Raw genomic sequence first — 24,005 nt, 5'->3', positions numbered from 1 at the left:
GTGGTAAACAATTGTATTTCATTCAGGCTAATAAAGTTGCATAGTTGTTCATTACATATGAAGATGTCAACCTTTGAATTACACGGCAGCAGGAGTGAAAAGGGTATGTTGCCACATACCCTGAATTCATCCATATGTGTGCAATGTGCCTTTTTACTGTGGCTTCTGTAGAGTTCTTTATTTCTGAGGCTCATTCATTCAGTCAATACTTAGGGCACCTATTGTGTTTGGGCTACTATGCTAGGTATTGGTGATACAGCTGGGTATAAGACATTTCTCTTTGAGACTCTGATAAAGCTGGTTGTAATAAAGGGGGATGAACACTTTAGAGAACTAGAGTACTGTGGAAGCACAGAGCAGGGCATTCTGGGAAGACCCCTGGAGGTGACAAAATCTATGTCCTGAAGGATGAGTAGAATTTGCAATGTAGAAGAGAAGCAGAGAGACTTGAAGGGAGAGTGTGTGTTTGTAGTAGTGAAAGAAATTCCAGTGCTGCTGTGTTTAAGCTTAAAGTTTAAGGACAACAGATGATGTCATTAAGGCAGGCTAAGGCAAGACCATGCACAGCCTAGTTAGCTGTGTAATGGAATTGGTGCTTCCCCAGGGCAGCAGGGATTCTTGGAAGGGGTTGGGTAATGATCATACTTGTGTTTCACAAAGATTGTGTACCTTAGATTGGAAGAATAGCAAGAACAGAGGTCAGTTAAATGACTATAGTGATAAATCAGGAACAAGGTTATAGTTTCTTGCTCTACAGAATTGATAAGGGAGTAAAATTGGAAGAGAATTTCACAGGTAACTTCATTAACTTTGATGATGTGGGTGAGAGAAAAGATGTTTAGAATGGCTATTCAATTGAGTGTTTTGGACCTCTTATTGGATGAAAGATAATTATGTTCTTTAAGTTAAATTTCTCAGGAAGAAAAGCAGTTTTGGGTGATGGGACAGGGTGGAGATCCCTAAGGAATAATATTTGATGGGTGTTTCATTATACAGGTCTGGAGCTTAAGAATTAGATCTGAATTAAGGATATAGAATATACGGACCTGCTTTAAAATTTTTTCCTTTGTCATTAGGGCCTAGGACAAGGTAGGCAAGCACTCTACCACTGAACTGCACTCCCACCACAGCAGAATAGAGATAATTGTACCCTTTTGAAAGGGATGAACTACCTAAGGGACTGTATAGAGAGGACAGAATCCCAGGGGATCATAATAAGTAAAGAAGGGAGGAGGCAAAAGCCTATAGTGGATTCTAAGAAGGAATGGTCAAAGAGGTCACTCATTTGAGTAGGGAGTTATAGAAGACAGAGGGAGAGAATATTTTAAGAGGCGGGAAATATTAAAGAATGTCAGATGCTGTAAGAGAGTTCAAATTAGAAAAGATTGAGAAAGATCGTTTAGGTTTGGCAGCAAGGAGATCACTAGTTGCCTTAACCAGAATGGAAATCAAAGAATGACTGAAGTGAGCACTATGGGGACAGTGATTACAAGCTACCGTTTTAAGAGGTTATACTGGGAACCACACCTGAGGGGTATTGTAATGGTAGCCAGTTAGGGTTCAGGAAATTGGTTTTATACCGGTGACTGAGCAATAAGGAAACTTACCGAAGTAACAGGATATGTTTTCACAGATGGAGAAAGGTGATGTACATATAGAATGCATTAGAATTGGAACTAATAGTGTGAATTCATGCCTTCCATGTGTGTGGATAAAGAAATAAATGTAGATGTAAATGCATGTGTGTGAATGGATGTCATTTCTGTTCTTTGAGTTAAATTCCTCAGAAAGACCAGGTTTGCTCTACACATACACATTCATCCCAGCCCTTTCCCCGAGGTCCTGGGAATAGTGGCATTCTTTCTAGAAACAAAGAGCAGTGCTTGTTCCCATATCTTGATTTCTGAATACCACTGTCTTCTAAAAGGAATCAGGGACCTTTGGAAGAAATATCTGATTCTGGGGCTGGAGTCTGAAATCTTGTGGTGTGCCAGAAAGTAAGGAGGTACTCAGGGAATGTGACACAACAAAAGGAAATTGGGGTCTTACTGGCCAAATCTGGGAGAATTTGAGCATTAAAATGAATAATGATAGTAAAAGATCTTAACCCATTAATCATAGTGAAAATCCTTGAGTACATATTTTTGTAAAGAAATAAGTGAGTCAAATGGGAGGGAAAGAAAGGAAAATCATTTCATAAGAGTGTCAATTAATAAATGCAGAAGGAATGGTAGAACTAGGCATTTAACAACAACGTAGCATAAGTAATTCATGCAAGAAATATAAACAGATGCCAAAATTTGACTGTAAAAGTGGTATGAAATATGGTATATTGATGTAGACTCAAAGCATCACTCAACAAATTATAATGGAGAAAAAATACATTGAGTCATCTAATAGCTACTATCTGGATTAATTAAGGTTATTTTCACCAATGAAACAAAGTGACATTGTGTCCACCCAATAAACTACCACATGAAGGACACAGCATTACTTCTGCTTGTACCTCCAAAAGCAGAGAGCCTGAATTTAGTTACAGGGAAACATCAAGACATTCCTATTTGCTAAAATTCTTAAATCTATTTCTCATCAATTTACGGTAATATCAAGGAAAGACTGAGGACCATTTCATGTGGGAATGAACTATAGAGGCATAACTAGTAGTTGTGGTGTGTGATGTCTTTGTTATAATTTATGTTATTGGGACAACTGGTGAACTTGAATGGGATCTCCTGGTGAGGGGTATGCAGGAGTTCTTTGTACTATCGTAGCAACTTGTCTGAGTCTAAAGTTGTTATAACATTAAAAAGGACACCATTAAAGGGATGAAAATCAACAAGTGTAAAATCCTGAAGGGAAGGGACCAACCAAGAGGGAAAGACTGAAAATAGTTGAAGAATAGGGAGAGAATAGAGAGAGTCTTTGATCAGGCAAGAGGGGACAGCATCTACCATACTCATGGATGGGTTCACTTTGGGATGACGGGCTCTGTGTTTTGGTTATAATAGGGGTTTAGTAGAATAGCATATATAGAGGAAAGGATACAACTAGAGGATGGAGGAAATTTTGAAGGTGTCTGGGAACACTCAAGTCTATTTCCTATGTGTGGGACTTGCAAACTGTTCTTTCTGCAGAGTTATAAGAGGAAAAAGTGAACCTGAGAAAAAATGTTTAGGGAATTCTGGTCAAATAACTTTTTTTTTTTTTCTCCTGGGAACTAGGTTGTAATGCTATCTGTTGAGCTTAATTGGGGCAAGTTGGAAATTTGAGGAAAATAAAGGTTTAAGATGGCATTATCGAAAAAGGTCAGAAATGCTGAGGCAACTTGGTAGCACTGTTAGGCAGCATTGAAGGCCCATTTGAGGTTGAAGACTGTGAATCTCTGAGAATCAGAATACCTTTACTCTGAAAGGTTATTGATTTCAGATTGCAACACATTAGGCTGGCTGTTAAGTGGTGTTTTGCAAGGCATTTTAAGTATGTGGCCTGGTTTGAAAGTGTTTCCCTGGCCTTCTGCCCACCCTGCTTGTGCACTTGCTAGTTAAATCCCTCACATTTGAGCAATTCTTTAAAGTTTGAGGTGAAGCTTGATTCAAAAAGTAAGACTATACAGCATGTCTCTACCTTATTTGCTTCTGGATTTGTGGGTATAGATGTTATGGTTTCTAAAATTACCTTCTTATTTCTAAAATGGAATAAAAGCAACAATTCTATATTATGTAGGAGTCTTTTTTTTTTTTTTGAAATTCATATAACCAAAGGTCACCTTGGGACCAGAAAAGTGGTTGTGTAGTTTATGTAATTTATGATTTAAATTGTTCACCTTTAGGCTTTTCAGATTTTTACAATACAGACTCATCAGGGGACATGAATATGAGGAAACTTTAAAAGAGAATCCTGATCATTATACCCTGTATTTCTTTTGTAAGATTTCAAAAATCTAGCTCTAACAACCACATAGGAGTCTTAAGGTACGTTTTATTTGGTCTATAAAACCTTAACTAGGACATTTTAGTCAGTTTTGTATTTTGCTCTTACAAGTTTCAGAAGAGAGTGGTGCAGATGTTAAAAGAAGAAAGGACGAAGGAGTAAGATAATTTAACTTGAAGAAGAGCTGAGGAAATGCTTAGAAGTTCTTTAGTTTGTTTTCTGATGACTTTTGTGTTTTTATACTTCGATAGTAGGATATAGTGGAAGAGGAAGTGACCTTAGAGGGGAGCATGTGAGATTGATGTCATCTATGTGAGAGATGCTCTGGTAGCCAGGGGTGTTGACATTAAAGTGGGTGACTGAGGAATAGTCCATATTCAGTTGCATTGGAAATTTTCAAATGGTATATCTGCCCATTTGTCCATTTGACTGTGGTGGTTGAGTTTGGGTTGAATTATCTCTCATGGCTCCCTACAGCTAATTCCACGATTGCCCAATAAAGGAAACCAAGGTGAGACAGGAATTAAAGATCTTTGCAAGTTTTAGGATCAATGTGTGCTTTTGAAATTAAGATAAAGAGTATAGGTTAATGCCAGATTTGGTAAAAGAGAAATGATCTCTAGCTTACTTTTGTTCCTATTCAGGTAGGTTCTTCAAGGGAATTCAACTTCTTACCAATCTTTTCAGATGATTTCAGATTTGCCTGTGTTTCAGCAAGCCAGCATCTGCATTTTTGGCCTCAGTGTCTTATGTCCTGGCTTGAGTTTCTTAGTCTTATTTTTTCTAGCCTTTCTCTAATAGGTATATGCCAGACTAGAATTCCTTTTTGTGTTTTATTTATTGTAACATAGAACACATATACAGAAAAATACACAGAACATAGGTGACAAGTTTAATGTGTTATCAGAAAATAAACACTTATGTAACCATCACTCCAATCAAGAAATAGAATAGTGTGAGCACTTCAGAAGTTCCCTTTTGTGAGCCTCCACAATCATTGCTGACCCTGCTTCCCTGTGTCTCTCTATCCTGACATCAAGCCCTGGCTTATTTTTGCTCATTTAAAAATTTAAATACACAGGACCATGAAGTATGTATTGTGTTTGTGTCTGGCTACATTGACTCATCAGTATGTCTGTGATATTCAGATACTTTGTTGTGTGTAGCTGTAGTTTGTCTATTGACATTGCTATATAATATTCGTAGTTATTACAATTCTGCTGTTGAAATTTGAATTGTTTCCAGTTTTGGCTATTTGAAGTAATGCTGCTATGGTCATCACTAATATAATACTTGGAGCACACACATATGCCCTCAACCCCATTTCTGCTGGTAGTAGGGAATTGCTGAATTATAGGGCTTGCACATGTCAGCTTTCATAGATAACACCAAACTATTTTTCCAAAGTGGCTGGATGAGAGTCACCTTTGCTCCACATGCTCACATGCTCACCATCTGACTCACATGTGTCAGATGGGACTTTAAACACTTCTTTCTTGTCACCAGCCCCTCCTTATCTTACCTATATTACTCTTATTTCCTGGCAGGTTTATTGGTACCCTAGGCTTGCTTTATGTAAAAATATTTGTATTTAAAAACCATCTCATTGAAATTTTTCTTTCTTGCTTGCTTCTCTTCCACTGAGGTTAGATTCATGTGTTTTAATGTTTTGCTTACTAGGTCACAAGACAAGCAGCACATTTGAGTAAGACAAAAGGCCTTGGGGGAGTTACAAATTTTGGGTGCAGCCCGTGCATCATAAATGTTTAGGATCATAAAAGGAATGCAGGCCTTTAGAGAGGGGAAACTGCTGACTGCATTTCTTTGTAGACATGGTGGAAATATTTTGATGACTGAAAAAAAATTTTTTTTAATGCTGAAAGGAATGTGCTATAGTTTCCATGTTTTGTCTTTAGAATTCACAGTATTGGAAACTTAATCCCCAAATTCATATGTTAATGCTACTTGGAGGTGGGATCTTTGGGAGGTAATTAAGATTAGATGAGGTCATGAGGGTGGGGCTCCCACAGAGACATTAGTGGTTTTATAAGGGGAGAGCTGAGGGTGTAGCTCAGTGGTAGAATAATTGGCTAACAAGCACAGGGACCTGGGATTGGTCCCCAGCACTGAAAAAAAAAAAAAAGTAGCATTCTGTGATATCCTCCACCAAGTGAAAAGGCTCCTCCAGCAGCCAACCAGATTCAAGTGATATCTTAAACTTCCCAGCCTCTAGAATCATGAGTTTAATAAACCGTTCTTTTTTTCAAAATTACCCAGTTTCAGGTATATTTTGTTATAGCAACAGAAAAAGGACTAAGACAAAGTGACTCTGGAGCAAATGGTTTAAGTATGAAAAAAGGTAATATGAGGAAAAAAAAATCAACCTGCACTTTAAAGATTAATAAACAAAAAAATAAAACATGAGTGTTGGGATATCATAAATTCTGCCAAACCCATAATTGTATGAGGGAACCTTAGAATGTGACTCTAGGAAAGTCAGCTTTGTTAGTTTGGGAAGCCCAGTTGATTTTTTTTATATGTATATTTTTAGTTGTAGATTAACATAATAACTTTATTTATTTTTAGAGCTGGACATAATACCTTTACTCTATTTATTTTTTATGTGGTGCTGAGGACTGAACCCAGTGCCTCACATGTGCTAGGCAAGTGCTCTACCGCTGAGCTACAACCCCAGCCCACCCCCAGTTGATTTTTTTAGCAAAAGAGAAAGCTTTGTGTGTTAGTGGGAATGGGAGATGGGGTAGATGGAATAAAAAGTGCCCGTCACTGCCTGGTTTTGCCACTTCTGTCCAGATAAATTGTCTTATCCTACTCATGGCTTGCACTGGATTGACTAGGAAATGTGTGTTAGTAGCATAAATACTTTTGAATGACAATTATGGTTTGCCTTTCTGGAAAGATAGAGAATCCATTCATTGATATTTGTCTTTACCATAGCTTATTCCATAAGAGTCTTTCAAGTATTCCCTATATAATGTGATTCATTTTGCTAAAAGCAACTGAGGGTAGTTGTGGTTTATATTTGCTGTTTTATAGTTGCTGTTTATATTCACTTCCTGGTATTAAGATTCTTCTATTAATTTATTATAAGAAAATAAATAATGTAATAATGTGTTTCTCAGTTCCCAAGCCAGAAGAAGTAAAATATTGCCAACTGGTGTTATAATTAGAAAAAAAATTTGAGATTTATTCTTTTTTTTTAAAAAGTTTTTTCACTTCATTTTTTATTTCTTAAATTCCCATTTAAAAATTTTTTTAAACTTATTTGTTCTAATCTGTTATACATGACAGCAGAATGCTCTTCCATCCATTGTACACAAATAGAGCACAGTTTTTCACTTCTCTGGTTGTACATGAAGTAGGGTCATACTATCCGTGCAATCATACATGTACCTTGGGTAATAATGTCCATCTTATTCCACTGTCTTTCCTATCCCATGTCCCCTCTCCTCCCTTCACCTCCTCTGCCCAATCCAAAGTTCCTCCATTCTTCCCATGCTCCTCCCCACCCCCATTATGGATCAGCACCCACTTATCAGAGAAAACATTCGACCTTTGGTTTTTTGTATTGTCTTACTTTGCTTAGCATGATATTCTCTAGCTCCATCCATTTACCTGCAAATGCCATAATTTTATTTTCTTTTATTGCTGAGTAATATTCCATTGTATATATATACCACAGTTTCTTTATTCATTCACCTATTGAAGGGTATCTAGGTTGGTTTCACAGTTTGGCTATTGTGAATTCTGCTGCTATAAACATATATGTCGCTGCATCACTGTAGTATTCTATTTTTAAGTCCTTTGTTAAATTTCCATTTTTGTCTCTGCACTTTACACAAAAAGAGAACATAACGTTAGTGGAATTTTTCCTTTTTCTTTCCAAGTGCCACTCTGGGCTCTCTAAAGATCTTTAGGATGCATAAGCCAGATGATATGAAATTCATAATAATCAAGGTATGTTTCCATATTGAGAGTTTGCAGAGATTGTGAAGTATGTCCCCTTTCATGTTAGTTTCTTAGGACTGTCAGAACAAATTATTACAAACTGGATAGCTTAAAACAACAAGAATGTGTTCTCTTGTAGTTCTGTAATGTTGGAAGTCCAAATCCAAAGTGTTGGCAGAGCTGGGGCTCTTCTAAAGACTCTAGGGAACACTCTCCTTGCCTCTTCCTGCTTCTTGTCATTGTCAGCAATCCTTGGCATTCCTTGGTTTGTAGAAACCTCACTCTAGTCTGTCTCTGTCATCATGAAGTTCTTCTCTTTTCTCATAAGGTCACCAGCCATTGGGTTAGAGCCTGGTATGATTTCCTTCTAACTTAACTAATTTTATCTACAACGGTGCTGTTTCTGAATAAGGTCTCATTTTGAGTTTTGGGGTGGACATGAATTTTGGAGCCATGGTGTACAACACAGCACACCTTCCTTCATCCTCCCCTTGTCAACAGTTTGAAGATTTCCAAAATGGCTACAGGCAGTGTATTCCCCAGGGTGGGCCACGAGAGCAGTTCACCCTAGGTGTGGGCAGCAAGTGGGTGCATTTCACGTAAACTATAGTTTGATTTGTATATTTGATTTGTATTATTATGTATCAGTAGTTCTAAACCATGCCAGTTATAGTCCCCTAAAATCTTTTTTAAAAATATTTTTTTAGTTGTAGGTGGACACAATACCTTTATTTTATTTTATTTATGTGGTGCTGAGAATGGAACCCCAGGGCCTCACACATGGGAGATGAGCACTCTCCTGCTGAGCCACAGCCCCGGCATCCCCCAAATTCTTTTATTGGTCCAAGTTTTACATATGTGTGGTTACTCTTGAATTTTCATAATATAGACATAGGCCTTGATTCAGCACATTTCTATTATTAATTATTTGATAAATGTTATATTCTACATGGAAGTTAATTTGGATAACTCTTAAGTTATGCAGTTGTGCCCAGGTACATAAAGACTCCTTACATATAGTCATTTAAAAAAAATTATATATATACACACACACACATATACATATATAATATAATATATATGTACGTGTGTGTGTGTGTGTATGTGTGTGTGTGTGTGTGTATATATATATATATATATATATATATATATATATATATATATATTTAGTTGTTGAGGAACCTTAATCTTATTCATTTTCTTATATACGGTGCTGAGAATTGAATCCAGTGCCTCACACATGCTATGTAATTGCTCTACCACTGAGCCCCAGCCCCAGCCCCTCAAATAGTCATTTTGAAAGCAAGTTTATAAAAGTTTGAGTTTTCTTGGAACACAGTTCATGTCTCCAATCCTTGCCTTAATGTTAGTCAGATTTTTGTCCTTGTGACAAAAATGCCTTCCAAGAAAAACTTAAAGGAGGAACAGTTTATTTGGGGATCATGTTTTCAGAGGTTGAGTCTGTGGTCAGCTGACTCCGTTTCTCTTGGGCTGAGACAAAGCAGAACATCATGGCTGAAGGGTGTGATAGTGGGAAAGCTGTGCAGCTCATGGAAGCGGGGAAGCAAAGAATGAGCGAGCAGGTGAGGAGCCAGGGACAAAATACAATCCCCAAGGGTATACCTCTGGTGACCTGCTTCCTTCAGCCACCTCCCACCTGCCTACAGTTACCACCCAATATTCCATTCAGATTATTAATTCATCAAGTGAATTAATCCACTGATGAGGTTCCAGCTCTTGCAATCTAATTGTTTCACCTCTGAACATCCCTGCATTGCCACATGAGCTTTTTGGGGGACATCACTTATCTAAACTATAACATTTTATTACTTGCATTTAAAAGAAGTTAGAAATAAACAACAGTATCACAGTGATCATAAACAAGAACAAACTCAATGAGAATTACTTCAAACTCCTTTTTGGAGTCACTTTAATGTTAAAAAATTTTTAAAGAGAAAATGTGAACTGTGAGGGTTAATATGTAATTTTTTATAATGTATAACTTTTTTGTATATTTTAGTTCACACATGAAATAGTCTATTAATTTTAATAGTATTTTTATAATTGAAATTTACTTTTTTATATTTGTTAATTGATTTAAAATTAAGAAAGAATAAAAGTAAAACATGCTGTTAGTGGATACTTTCGTTGGGACAATTAGTTAAAAAACAGCATATCTTTGAATACTTTTTGACTACATCGGAGATGTTTTATATAGAGATCCAATGTACAGATTGGTCAGATAGATCCTTATAGAAGACAGTCAAATTGAAACAAAGAAATGCTTGCATTTCTGGAAAGACTGCTGCTAAACTCACAGAGGGTGTCTTCAAATAACTTGATCATTGTTTCATAAACCTCTGCCACAGTCCAAGATAAAAGATGCTGCACATATAGTCAACAGTCTCAGTGAAGTTCTTAGAAATCAGAGAAATCAATCTCTGCCTCCTGGAAATCATTCTCTAAACCTTGCAGAATTTGTTTGGAAATATTTCTTTATATATGAAATTTTTGGAACTTTAGAAAAATCATTCTTTTTAATCTTATATCACAGATGTAAAAAACTTTAGGAAGTTTCAAAATCCCATCTTAGACAAGGTGGAATGTTCTTTATGAAGCTGGGCACAGATGAGACAAGTTTTTTTTTTTTAAATTTTTTTTTTTAGTTGTTGATGGACTTTTATTTTCTTTCTTTATTTATATGTGGTGCTGAGAATTGAACCCAGTGCCTCACACATGCTAGACAAGTGCTTTAACACGGAGCTACAACCCCAGCCCAACCAGACAAATTTTGAAAAGTTAATCTCGACTTTGAAGTATAGATACTATGTCATCCTAAGAAGACATGGACACGTGAATTATCTCAGATTTTGCTCTCTGCTGTTTGCAGTGATTCTCCTTGAAGTTATCTCTTTTTCCCCTGGGTGTAGTTTTACAAGAGATTAATCAGATATAAACATGTTTGCAAATAGCCAGAATATTTCTTGAACAATCTACAGTGAAATATCAAGCTTTTAATTCTTCTTTGATTTATTCTTTATAACAACACAATATAAGGGAATGGGGATTTACATAGAAAAAGGGGTTAAAACTTGAAGATGAATGCCGGGAGAAATAGCAGATGATGCTGACTATCCATGCCTAGAAAAATCCAAACAGGAATGCCCCAGACATTTTCACCAAGAACTGGACACTTGTTCTAAACCAATGGATCAAATAATATCTGTGTTTGATACCATCTAGCCATTTTCTCTGATTTTGCAGAAGAAAAATTGGAGAAGTGGAACTATTTTTTATTTTGGAGGCATTAGTAATAGTTTGAGTAGATCTCAAGGAAACCAAGGCATTATTTGAAATTTAATGTGAAGTGGAGTTTATATGACTTTGTGTTGAATGCTTTTCCAAAATATTTGTGTATATTTGGTTTCACCTGAAAGAACATTTCTAAGTTAAAAACTAATGGTGTTGGGGCTGAGGCTGTAGCTCAGTGGCAGAGTGCTTGTCTAGCATGTGTGAGGCACTGGTTTGATCCTCAGCACCACATAAAAAGTTAATTAATAAACAAAGACATTGTGTGTTCATCTACAACTTGTCAGCTATGACATGATAGATTGGCAAATCTGGCCATAAATATATTAAATTTTTTTCCCATAACTGGGGATGAACGCAGGGCCTTATGCATGCTAGGCAAACGGTCTACCACTTAGTCATGTCTCCAGCCTTTTTAAAATTTTTGTTTTGACCTTGAGACAGGCTCTTGGTAAGTCACTAAGGCTGTCTTCCAATTTACATTCCTCCTGCCTCAGCTTCCTAAGTAATTGGGATTATAGGTATGCACTACATGCCTGGCTTTGGCTACACTCTTTATTAACATAAATATCTAAAGAATATCAATTTTGAGAAAGTTGTTGGCAAATTTTTAAAAATTAAGACTCAAAATAGCAGATATTATTTTCATTACTACAAACCAATGTGTAGGTAAATTATTTCTTCTTTAAAAATGTTAATAGAATAAAAATATGAATCTAAGACTATTTCCTTTTTTGTACTTTAATCTTTATTTTACTTTATGTATTTATTTATTTTTGGTACTGGGGATTTAGCCCAGAGGCACTTTACCACTGAGTCACACCTCTAGTCCTTTTTTTAATCCTCATTCTTTTTTTTAATTGATTTTATTTTTAAAATACATGACAGCAGAATGCATTACAATTCTTATTACACATATACAGCACAATTTTTCATATATCTGTTTGTATATAAAGTATGTTCATACCAATTCATGTCATCATACATGTACTTTGGATAATGAAGTCCATCACATTTCACCATCATTGCTAACCCTCTGCCCCCTTACATCCCCTCCTACCTTTCTGCCTATCTAGAGTTCGTCTATTCCTCCCATGCTCCCCCTCCCTACCCCACTATGAGTCAGTCACCTTATATCAGAGAAAACATTTGGCATTTGTTTTTTTGGGATTGGCTAACTTCACTTAGTATTATCTTCTCCAGTGCCATCCATTTACCTGCAAATGCCATGATTTTATTCTCTTTTATTGCTGAATAATATTCCATTGTGTATATAGGCCACATTTTTTTAATCCATTCATCTACTTAAGGGCATCTAGGTTGGTTCCACACAGTTTGGCTATTGTGAATTGTGCTGCTATAAACATTGATGTAGCTGTGTCCTTATAGTATGTTGTTTTTAAGTCCTTTGGGTATAGACTGAGGAGAGGGATAGCTGGGTCAAATGGTGATTCCATTCCCTGTTTTCCAAGGAATCTATACTGCTTTCCATATTGGCTGCACCAATTTGCAGTCCCACCAGCAATGTGTGAGTGTACCTTTTTCCCCACATCCTCACCAACACTTATTGTTGTTTGTCTTCATAATAGCTGCTATTCTGACCCTCCAGTCCTGTTTTAATATTTTATTTTGAGATAGGGTCTCACTAAGTTGCTTAGCCTCTGGCCCTACTGGGATTATAGGTGTGCACCACTGTGCCTGGCTCTATTTTACTATTTAGAAAGAAATTGGTGTCCTTATACAAAGTTCAATTAAAGAAAGTTTTTATTGTCTGTATTTCCCTTCTGGTCATTTTTATTATTCATTTCACTATTACTACTGAAAATAATTTTGCTGTATAGAAAAGGAGGATGTTAAAAAGTGATTCCGTTTGGTGTCAGATACACATCTGGCTTCAAAGATATCCGATGACTGTGCTGCTGGGGTCAGTGCTCATCTGCTGACTTCTGGTTGTGCTCTTGGCAAGGGCACCACGAAGGAACTTCTGCTCCCTTGCACAGGCCCATCTGACAAGTGCTGTTTGTGGAGACCCTGAGCTCCTTTTCTCATACTTCTGCATGACTGAGCATTTTCAGATCAAAGACAGAAACGTGGTGTTTGCTGTCTTTGCAAATGTTTGGTAGTAGGTGTGAAATGATTTTAGAAGGTGTAACATTTGCCAGTGTTAGGAAGAAGTGTTTTTTGTTGTTATGGAGAAAATTGTTCTTTTGAAAATCTAGTGATGCCAACAGCCTGATTACAAATAGCTGAGGAGCAGCACTTGGTTTATGAATCGATGATTCGTTACATCATCATCTGTGTGGTCTGCCAGAGAAGGACATTAGAGGAGTACAGCATCTACTTATGAGTCACACACCCCTGGAGACCCATGCTTAAGATATCCCCAGCTGCATCTGAAATAATGTGTTCAGTTTTTCTGCACTCTTAAAGTTAATCCTGTTTAAAAGATGAGATCTTTATGAAGCTAATAATCATAATCATAATCACAATTATAAAGATCTGGGAAGCTCGGGAAACAAAATTTTTAGCACAGAAAAATTTGAGGGTTAAAAAATTTAAAGTCTAAACTGCTTGATTTATACATTTTTTTAGGATCTTAGATATTTATGCCTTTCCCACCTATTTTTAGACAGTAATTTGCTTTGTTGGATTGTTTAAAATTTTTTTTCGTCTCATAGGAAGATAGTGTATTCACTGTGGATCAAATGTGTGTTACTCAGGGGTGTTTTCCAAAAAGCCTGTTTTTAGAGGCCATTATTTTCTCTGAAGTAAAACCCTGTAGCAGAGGCATTTATGTTACCTATGGAAACTGCCAGAGGACATGGTGAATACTGACATTTATTACAGGTGCACCAGCACCTCAAGTCATGCTCAGGGGCAAGGTGGCTGGTAATCACTGCTTTACCTCTGAGGCCCAGGCAGGTGGTTTAGTGGTTACTTTGACCTGGGTTGGAAAATTCAGGAGTTGGGGGATTGGGAACGATGTCTTTCTTTTCACAAGAGAATTTGCACAGAAAAGAAAAATGTTGAAAAGTGTGTTTTATAGTTAACACTACTTATAGCATTAATTAGTAAGAAATAAATGAGTTCTTTTTTCTAGATTAATAATTTTCAGATTATTTTGGACTCAGAACTACTTTACACTCACAAAAAAGTATTGAGCAACTGGGCATGGTGGTGCACACCTATAATCCCAGCAATTTGGGAGGCTGGAGGATCTCAAGTTTCAGGCCAGCCTTAGCAACTTGGCTCAAAAATAAATAAATAAATAAAATACAATTACAAGTACTGGGGATGTGACTTGGTGACAAATGGCCCTGGGTTCTCCCCATTACTCCTCCCGCCTCCACAAAAAGTATTGAGCACCCTAATGTGCTGATGTTTCTTTGGGCTCTATGTATTACCATAGTAAATATTTATACTTAGAATTAAATATTTACTTATTCATCTAAAATCACCACAATAAGTCATGAGATGTGAGTTTATCTGACTTATTTTATGAAAAGTAAGTATATTTATAAACCAAAAATTTGATGTGAATAATGACATTGTTTTATATATTTGCAAATGTCTTTAATATTTTAGTAAAGGCAGCTAGATTCTTATCTGCATCTGTGTTCAATTTTCAATATGTTCTTCTGGTTGAAACATGAAGAGAATCTGACCTTACACAGACATGTAGTTGTAAAAAGGAAGAGTGCTTTAATAGTATTTTCAGATAATTGTGGATATTCTTTGGTACTATACTAGAACTTAACAAGTGGTAGTTTTTTTGTGTGTGCTTGGTACTAGAAATTAAACCTCAGGCCTCAGGCTACTTTATCACTGAGCCACATCCTCAGGCCTTTTTTTAAATTTTCTTTTTTGAGACAGGGTCTTGCTAAGTTGCTTAGGGCCTTACTAAGTTGCTGAGACTGACTTTGAAACTGTGATCCTCCTGCCTCTCAGTTTTCTGAGCCATTGGGATTATAGGCATGTACCACTGTGCCCGGCAACAGGTGATAGTTTCTTAAAGGTTGGTTGCAACTCTGAAGCAATTTCAATGAACTTTTCATTCTGTTACCTTAAAATCCATTGGACTATCTTGCAGTTTTAATGGATTCCTTACTCAAATGGTGTGACACTGTAATATAATACATTGGTTATTTAAAAATTGTTGGTTTCCTGAGAAATTATAAATCTTCCAAATGTTGAAACAATTTCATTTTCCAGAATCACATTCATATTTGTTAATATCTCCTCTGATGTCACCTGGAAAATCTTTTAAGTATCAAATGCTCTCAAGCTCAGGGTAATGGATACAAACTTTTCTAAATCCTGTTTTTTTACTTGAAAGTTTGAGTTTTATCATTGTCCACAAATATTGCCAGTTGTCTTCTTTGAAGTGACAGACTCACTCATTCCCTTTCAAGAAAATGCCTGCCAGGAATCCATGTCAGACCAGCCATAGGTCATCCGTTAGTCCTTTTTTCTAGTAAAAATGGAGTTTCATAACGAGATGACTGACCGAGCTCACTACTCAAAAAATGGCCCAGATGTTTTTCCTCAAGATGTTTGTCCTGCATGGTATTTCTCTTTTCATCACATAGGATATTAAAATGATGTGTAATCAGCCTTGATATTTAATAAGACTGACAATTTTTGCTGCTTTATCTGAAGTGACACTGACACTTTTTTTCTGCTAATGCTTGAAGGTGAAGGAAATAATGACAACTAACACAGTTTGGAGCTGCTGCTTTGATTTCTGCTAAGGGATCTGCAGTGTTACCCTCTGCATTTTAACGCCTGTGCAAATGCTAACACAGAAGTTGCACTATAACCTTGAGATTTAAAAAAAAAAATCAGTACTCTGAGTATTTCAACACCTCTTGTACTTTGGTGTTAAAAATTCACATAAAATATCTTCTTTGATAAATTATTTGTCTGATAACAGACAAACACATGCAAAATAGCAAGTTCATCAATGTCAGGAAGTTCACCCTTTTGTAAAGCAAAAGTATGATTTTTCCAATATCAACTCAATCTTCATATTGCAGCTAGATCTTTTAATTGAACGTGTTACTGTGTCATTACAAAATGGTGATGCTGTGGTTTTTTTCATTGACTTTTCATCCTGGAGGCACTCAAAAACCCAACACGTGTACTTCTCCAGCCAGTGCAGCACCAGGAACTCTATATAATAGAGACTATAGCCTTTTTCATCACTGATTTGAAGAGATGTAACAAATAGTATTTGGCTTTTAAAAAGCTTATCATGTCTAAGTTTAAGGTATTTGATTTCTTTTTCTTTTTTAAAAAGGTAGTGCATTGTACAAAACACAATAAAGTAACTTGTTAAAATCTCTAAAGATAATGAGATGAACATCATTATCCTAAGTACATGTATGAAGACATGAATTGTGTGACTCTGTGTGCAACCAGAGACATGAAAAATTATATATTATATGTGTAATAAAAAAAGTAATATTTCACTAAAAAATAAAATCAATGTGAGTGGAGCTGAGGTGGCCACTGAGCTAGCCCTGCAGATTCACCTTGCTTGACAATTAAATCTTGGTTTTCAGGTCCCAGCTAATGACATATTGATTTTACTTTTGCAGTATATAACTCAACAACAATAGTTTACACCCTCCATTAGCGTTTATTTATGGTGATGAAATTCCATCTGCATTTTTGAGATCTGTGGAGTCTCCAAGGGTGGGCAGTCCATATGGGTGGCCATTACAGCTTCTGCTATAAGTCATTTCCTTCATTTGTTTTATCCAATGCTTATTGTTCCTTTAAAAAAAATTCTCTAAAGATGAGGGAAAGATGACTATCATAATAATTTCATTTGTTATTTATAATGTTACCCAGTTTCCTTGGAATAGATTCTCCTCCCAACCCCACAAGTCAAAAGACTCTCTTATGTCAGTTTCATTGTTTTTCAGCACTTTTAGATGCAGACAGGACAGTTAGAGGTTGAGAATTTAAACCTTCTAATCCTATTTTAACAATTCATCCTTACATTAGGAAAACATATATTCAATTTTCTTTTAGAATGAGATAAAATATGATTAAACTCTAAAATGGGTTTTAATTTAAAAATTAATATTTGATTTAAAAAACTTAAGAAATATCACTGTGAATAAAACTAACAAAGAGGATCCAGTCTTATGTTTCTGTGAAGGTTGCGAGGGAAACTGTGGGATTCATAATAAAGATTTGTTGAACAGTTAGAGACATTTTACAGAGATTATAACAGAAATAATCAAAGAGAGATAGAAAGAGCACAGTAAAAGTACTGAGAACAAACTGAGTAAATCTTTCAAAAAGCACTTCTTTAAACCCAAAACCTATGCTTTAGAAATAGAGCCCACAGGGCTGAGAATGTAGCTTAGTGGTAGAGTGCTTGCCTAACATGTGCAAGGCCCTGGGTTCAGAACTCAGCACCACAAAAGAAACAAAGGAAAAAACCAAAAAATAGCATACAGAATATACAAAGTCAGGATGTCATCTCACATCATTATTATGATTTAGATGTGAGGTATACCCCAAAAGCTCTTGTGTGAGTCAATGCAAGAAATTTAGAGGTGAAATGATTGGGTTATGAAAACCTTAACCTAATTAGTGCATTAATCCACCGATAGAGATTAACTAGGTGGTAACTATAGGCAGGTGGGTGGGGTGTAGCTGGAGGAGGTGGGTCATTGGGACTGTGTGCCTTTGGCGTATATATGTGTTCCTGGAGAGATTGGTTGTCTATGGACTGAGATCTCTGTAACTGTGAGCCCCCAAATAGGCTTTTACTCCTCCAAAATTGTTCTTGTCAGGTCTTTTGGTTACAGCAGTGAAAAAGTTGACTAAAACAATCATCCCTAGGAAATTCCACTCACACTCAGGAAAGAATAAGAGAGAAAAAGGCAAATAGGGTTTTAACTTTTATTGTGCCAATAATTCGGAGCCCCAGGACCCCTGAAAGGTTCTAAGAGACCACTTTCAAAGAACTACTCTTCTAGAAAGTTGAGCTCACCATCAAAAAGTGGTCTCTAAAAACCATGGTGACTTCTTCACTACTCTAAAGCAGGTGTGGCAATTCCATGTCAAAATTCTCCTGATCCAGGTCATGTTCTGTGTCTTCTCATGAAGTTAATTCTGATTTCTTTTGTCTTGTCTTCTAAATAAGGGCAAAGATAAGAAAGTAGAAGGATGAATGAATGTAGACACTGACACTACATGAAATATACTGATTTGTGTTTTTTTTTAATTTGAGAAGTGTATAATTTTTTTAAAAAATTAAAAAAAAAATTTTAGTTGTTGATGTACCTTTATTTTTTATTTATTTATATGTGGTGCTGAGGATTGAACCCAGTGCCTCACACATGCTAGGCAAGCACTCTGCCACTGAACCATAACCCCAGCCCTGAGAAGTGCATCATTTTGATTCAAGGCTAGGCTTTATTGGTAAACAACAATGTCACTCATTCCTTGATCAGGTTTATGGATGTTAAAAAGGAAGATTTTGATGAGAATAGCAGAGCTTTTCTAGGTCTTGTTGCCCATAACTAACTGGGAAAATCTGACTGGACTGAGGAACAAAGTCTCCTCCTCTCCTGTAGCAATGATAGCACTGAAGTGTGTGCTCCTGTAAGATCTTCTTCCAATGAATGTATCCCATACAGCTCCAGTTGATATACCAGAGCTCTGTCAAACATTGAGTTTAATGTGATAATTAGGATGAAATTGCCCATTAAACAAAGTTATTTTTTATAGGAATGTGCTATTAAGATTGGAAAGTTGTAAATTATAAAGTGCGTAAGCTTTTTTCCCTTTGATTCCAAGATACACATTTTGGCACATTTTAATAACACTGAAATGAGAATGTGTTTTTCAGTTGAAGATGTATTAGTTTGACTGATGGTACTTTTTTCCTACTTTTGTGAAAAAGCATCAATTTTTGTTTTAATTATGAAATGCTATGTTCAAATTTGCTTTTGTTCTTACGTAATCATAAAAGCCCATTCCATGAGGAAGACTCAATGTATTTTGCTCTTTGTTTCTGTATTTTTCTTTTTCAAGAGAAATAACAGACTAATATATTTACTGAAATTTATATTTTCACATTAATTGCTTTGTAGCAAATAGGAAACTTTACATTAAAATCTGATTACATTAAAATATGTTTAAGAAGCATGCTTCTTTTTTTAAAAAAACAAATTTTGTGTATGTGTCTGATTCAATATTCAATATTTAATTGTTCATGACAGGTTTATTTTAGAACAGTAGAACTTATAGAAGAGCCCATAAAAGGATCTCGTGGTCTGAGTTTCTACTTTAAGATTAATGGACTTCCCATATTTCTGAAAGGCTCCAACTGGATCCCACCAGATTCTTTCCAGGATAGAGTAACTTCTGACTTGTGAGTATTGGCATTCTTTTCTTGTTCCTTTTTAATTAACTGTCTCAAAAAGCTTAAGAGTGACTCACTTCTATTTTTTTTTTTTGGTCTCAGGAAGAACTGAGAGGTAGTATAGAATTCCAGGATGATAGAAACTTTAGAATGGGCAGACTTTTAAATCAAATATTCCAATCTCCTGAGCTATAGATAGAGACAACTTTGGCCATCCAATTTTAGAAAACTATTATATATTTACCCTGGATAAACAAGAAAATGGCAGCTTCACATTTTGGGTAGTGAGTCCCAGAAAAAAAATTATCATATTTAACTTTTTTTTCAGGTCTTCAAATAATATCTTAAGTATTTTTGAGAATGGTTTTAACAGATAGCAATCCATACTTTTATTTTTGTGCTAACATAATATTCTTTTACTTTTACTTTAATAAAAGAACTAAATCTTGGTTGGGGAGGAAATGGGGAGCTATGGGTCAGGGATACAAAGCAGGAGGTATGTGGGAGGAACAGGTCTGGAGATTTGTTGGACAACATGTAGACCATGGGAAATACAATTGGACCATTCGTGGGCTCATGTTAAATGAGTATATTTTTGCATATTTTTGCTGCTCTTGGTGCTAAAACAAGAAAAATGGGTGACTATGTGAAATGATGGCTATGTTAATTTGTTTTGCCATAATAGCCTTTTTACTATCTGTACATATCCCATAACATCGTATTGTATAACTTAAATATATAATACAACTTATTTAAAAGAAAAGAAAACAAACAAACAAAAATCGTAAAAAATCTACATCTAGGAAAAAACCCGGAGTGTTTTTCTGAAGGGTTTGAGAATAGAACTTTAGAAGAAAACAATATTTCCTAATTGATTGTATAAACTATCTTTGCGATAGTGAAAATAAACTTTGTGAAAGGAAAATAAACACTTTTTTCTTTGCCTTAAGTTAAATAACAGCTCAGCATATTTACAAATGTATAAGTCTGCCTTGTAGTATGTTATTTGATGTTTAGAATGTAAATATCATTAGTAGCTAAATCCTCAGTTTTATAATACTTATTGTGATTTTCTTTTACTTTAAAATGTGTGTTTTATTTTAGATTTCATAAGACAATGAAATGCTCCTCCAGATGCAGCATAGGATAATTTGCTCTATTTTTTCCCTTCTCCTCCTACTGATTTGCCCTTTCTGTTTAGCACAACTGGGCCAATTTTTGTCAGCCTGCCGGGGATGTTGAGAGCAGAGTTTAAAGGGACCAGCCTGTTCTTTGGCTTTCCAATTCATTCCGGAGCAGTGTTCTGGGGCTGGAGGGAAGGGCCATGCTCTCCAACTGGCTGTAAATTTCTAGATTTTCCAGAGGGTAGAGTGAAAAAGAATTGGATAAAGTAGAAAGGATATTTACTGCAGAAAGGAGTATAAGGCTGAAAGAATTTTAAAAAAGATCAGGGTGAGTGAGGCAATAATATTCAAGCTTTGATTTTTGTTTTGTTGTTTGCAATGGCATTTGCAATATAATATATTGTGTGCAATATAAAATAAGTGAACTTTCTAAGTTTTACATCGCAATTTTTTTCTGTAGGAATAAATACAAAACAAAAATTAGCTTTAAAAAATAGTGTAACATTACTGAATATTTAGAAAGGAAAGATGTCTATATTTTTTAAAGTTTGTTTGCTTTATGTGGTTACATGTAAATTATATATTATCTAGAAGTAAATATTTACTTCACTTTCTTTATTTAGATTTATATCCAAATTATTGCGATTTTAAGGTGTGTTTTTCTAACAGAGATTTAAAAATGTTTTTAAATTTTTTTCTTAATATTCCAAAGTATCTAAATTAAATTACTTTCTACCTTTCTCCTCCAGGTTACGGCTCCTTTTGCAGTCTGTTGTGGATGCTAACATGAATGTTCTTCGGGTGTGGGGAGGAGGCGTTTATGAGCAGGATAAGTTCTATGAACTCTGTGATGAACTAGGGATAATGGTGAGTAGTTGATAGCATTTTTATATATTGATAGGTTACTGTGTCCTCAGTTTGTCTTCCAGTGTTCTGAGTGGATATTATTACGCCTTACTTCTTTTTTCAGAGCCTGGTATAATGTTCCATTTTGGCCAAAGAAGTACATGACATCTTGTAAACCCAGAGCCATTGTTGATGGCAAATATCAGGATTACCTAATTATTTTAAAATAATAAGTATTGTATATATTGGTTATATCTATGTATGTATCTATGTATATTTTCTTTGTCATATGTAAGTATGCTTAATAAAATAAAATATATAAATAATTTAACTTTAAGGAGCACTGACTAGTCCCAGAGAGAAGCAAAATAATAGGGCTGGGGTTGTGGCTCAGCCGTAGAGCGCTCGCCTTGCACGTGCGAGACCCTGGGTTCGATCCTCAGCACCACATACAAAAATAAACAAGTGAAATAAAGGTATTGTGTCCAACTACAACTAAAAAATAAAATATTTAAAAAAAATAATAAAATTAATGTTGTTATGGAAGTACTGTCAGCATGTCTTGCAATGGTGAGTGAGAGCAAAGGAAATGCAATCATCCCTTGGTGTCTGTGGGGTACTGATTCCAGAATCCTATGGATACTAAAATCCATAGATACTCCAGGTTCCATATATAAAGTAATGGAGTATTTGCATATAACCTGTGCATCCTCCTATATACTTTGACATGTCTCTGATCTTAAAATACCAAATACAATGTGAGTGCTATATAAATAGTTGTCACACTAGATTGGTTAGGGAATAAAGACAAAAACAAAAAGTCTGTACATGTTCAGTATAAATATGATTTTTTAAAAACATTTTTGGTTGGTAGTTGGCTGAATTCCTAGATATAGAATCCATAAATATGGAGGGCTAAGTGTATATAGTTTCAGTTCTAATATTACAGTTATCAGATATACAGAACATCATAGAAGAGTAGGACATAATAATAATGATGATGATATTGATGACAATATTCTGTAATATTCACTGAGTGCCAGGCATTGGTCTAAGTGCTCTGCATGTATTATTTTATTCTATCTTCATACCCAACCAATGAGGTATTTGCTATTATTCTCTACCCCCATTTACAGATAAGGAAACTGACATATGGAGAGGTTATACACCTTGATCAAATGCAATTGCCTGTATATAGTAGAATCAAAGTTCTGAGTAAGGCAAATGGCTTGGGGGTTGGGCTTTTAACCACTTCATCATGCAGCCTTCCGAGGAAAGGTCTTCATGGTTCCAATATTGAAGTGGGCATGTAGTAATCCTCTTGGCCATCAAACATTAATTCCTTTATAAGTAAAGTCTGGTTTTTAATCACAGAGTATCCCTCTTTTAACCATGGAGTATCTCAAATTTTTGATGAAAATGAAAAAGAGTTAGGAATTAGAAGAATTTTGGGAAAGCTTCATTTTGTTTTCCCCCAACGTGTATTATTTCCTCTTTTGAATTCTCTCTTTTTTTTTTTTCTACCTACCTAACATTTTCTCTTTTCAGGTTTTGGACAACTTTTGTGGAGCTCTGAAAAGTCCTAGATGTGCCAGAGCCTCTCCTGTGTGTTTTTAGGCACAGCAGGGCTCAAATGGTCACATTCATCAGCCAACCTGATTTCTCATTTATATGAAGGATAACCCCCAAAGTTCAAACTGAAGACTTTTTTTTTCTGTGTGCTTTAATTTACAGAAGTATTTTATTGCCTTTTATTTGCTAGGTATGGCAGGATTTTATGTTTGCCTGTGCCCTTTATCCAAATGAACAGAGCTTCATGTATTCAGTGGCAAAAGAAGTTGCTCACCAGGTATGTTATTACTATTGCAAGAAAAGAGAAAATGCTTATGTTTTAGTTTTGCCTTTTGTAAATTTCTCTCCCCATTTCATTTTGTTGTTCCTTATTAAATCCTGTGAAAAATCAGTCAGGTAATCGAGTCCCTAGGTGGACCACCCAGTCATGACTTTAACACTGCCTATTTGCTGACAACTTTCAGATTTATGCCCTGTGCTAAGTTTTTTGCTGTCTACCTGAGCCTCTGATTGGAAGTTTTAGACGCATCTCAAATGTAACATGTCCAAACCAAACTTATATCCCTTCCCCTAATCTTGCTTCTGCAGTTTTTCCTACCTCAACAAATGTTGTCATTTTTTGAATTGCTCCGTTCAATTTCAAAAATAGAAAATAATTGACTCTGATTTCTTTTGTATTCCACATATACACACTTACACTTATAGATACAGAAATGCAAGGAAGTGATAATATACTAGCTCAGTCCACTGAAAAGGCCTACAAACAGTAGCCAGCCTAGTAGTATCAAGTATCCTTGTATTGAAATAATATTTTCTATAAAAGAGAAAGGCGGCTGCTGGCACGATGGTATGCTCCTATAGTTCTA

At 35.7% G+C, this 24,005-nt stretch overlaps 1 protein-coding gene across 3 annotated transcripts in view; it reads left to right on the top strand.

Moving 5' to 3' along the window:
- Window positions 1-24,005, top strand: part of Manba (mannosidase beta) — a 99,918-nt gene that overhangs the window by 37,544 nt on the left and 38,369 nt on the right. For all 3 annotated transcript variants that reach the window (XM_048813668.1, XM_015484604.2, XM_048813669.1), the window contains exons 8-10: window positions 19,455-19,606; window positions 21,471-21,588; window positions 23,330-23,416. In XM_048813668.1, the coding sequence (XP_048669625.1) occupies window positions 19,455-19,606; window positions 21,471-21,588; window positions 23,330-23,416 (357 nt within the window). The remainder of the gene's footprint in view (window positions 1-19,454; window positions 19,607-21,470; window positions 21,589-23,329; window positions 23,417-24,005) is intronic.

This window comes from Marmota marmota, unplaced genomic scaffold (assembly GCF_001458135.2).
Source record: "Marmota marmota marmota unplaced genomic scaffold, marMar, whole genome shotgun sequence".
In the NCBI taxonomy this organism is placed as follows: Eukaryota; Metazoa; Chordata; class Mammalia; order Rodentia; family Sciuridae; genus Marmota; species Marmota marmota.
This window is presented reverse-complemented; position numbering and strand designations above follow the sequence as displayed.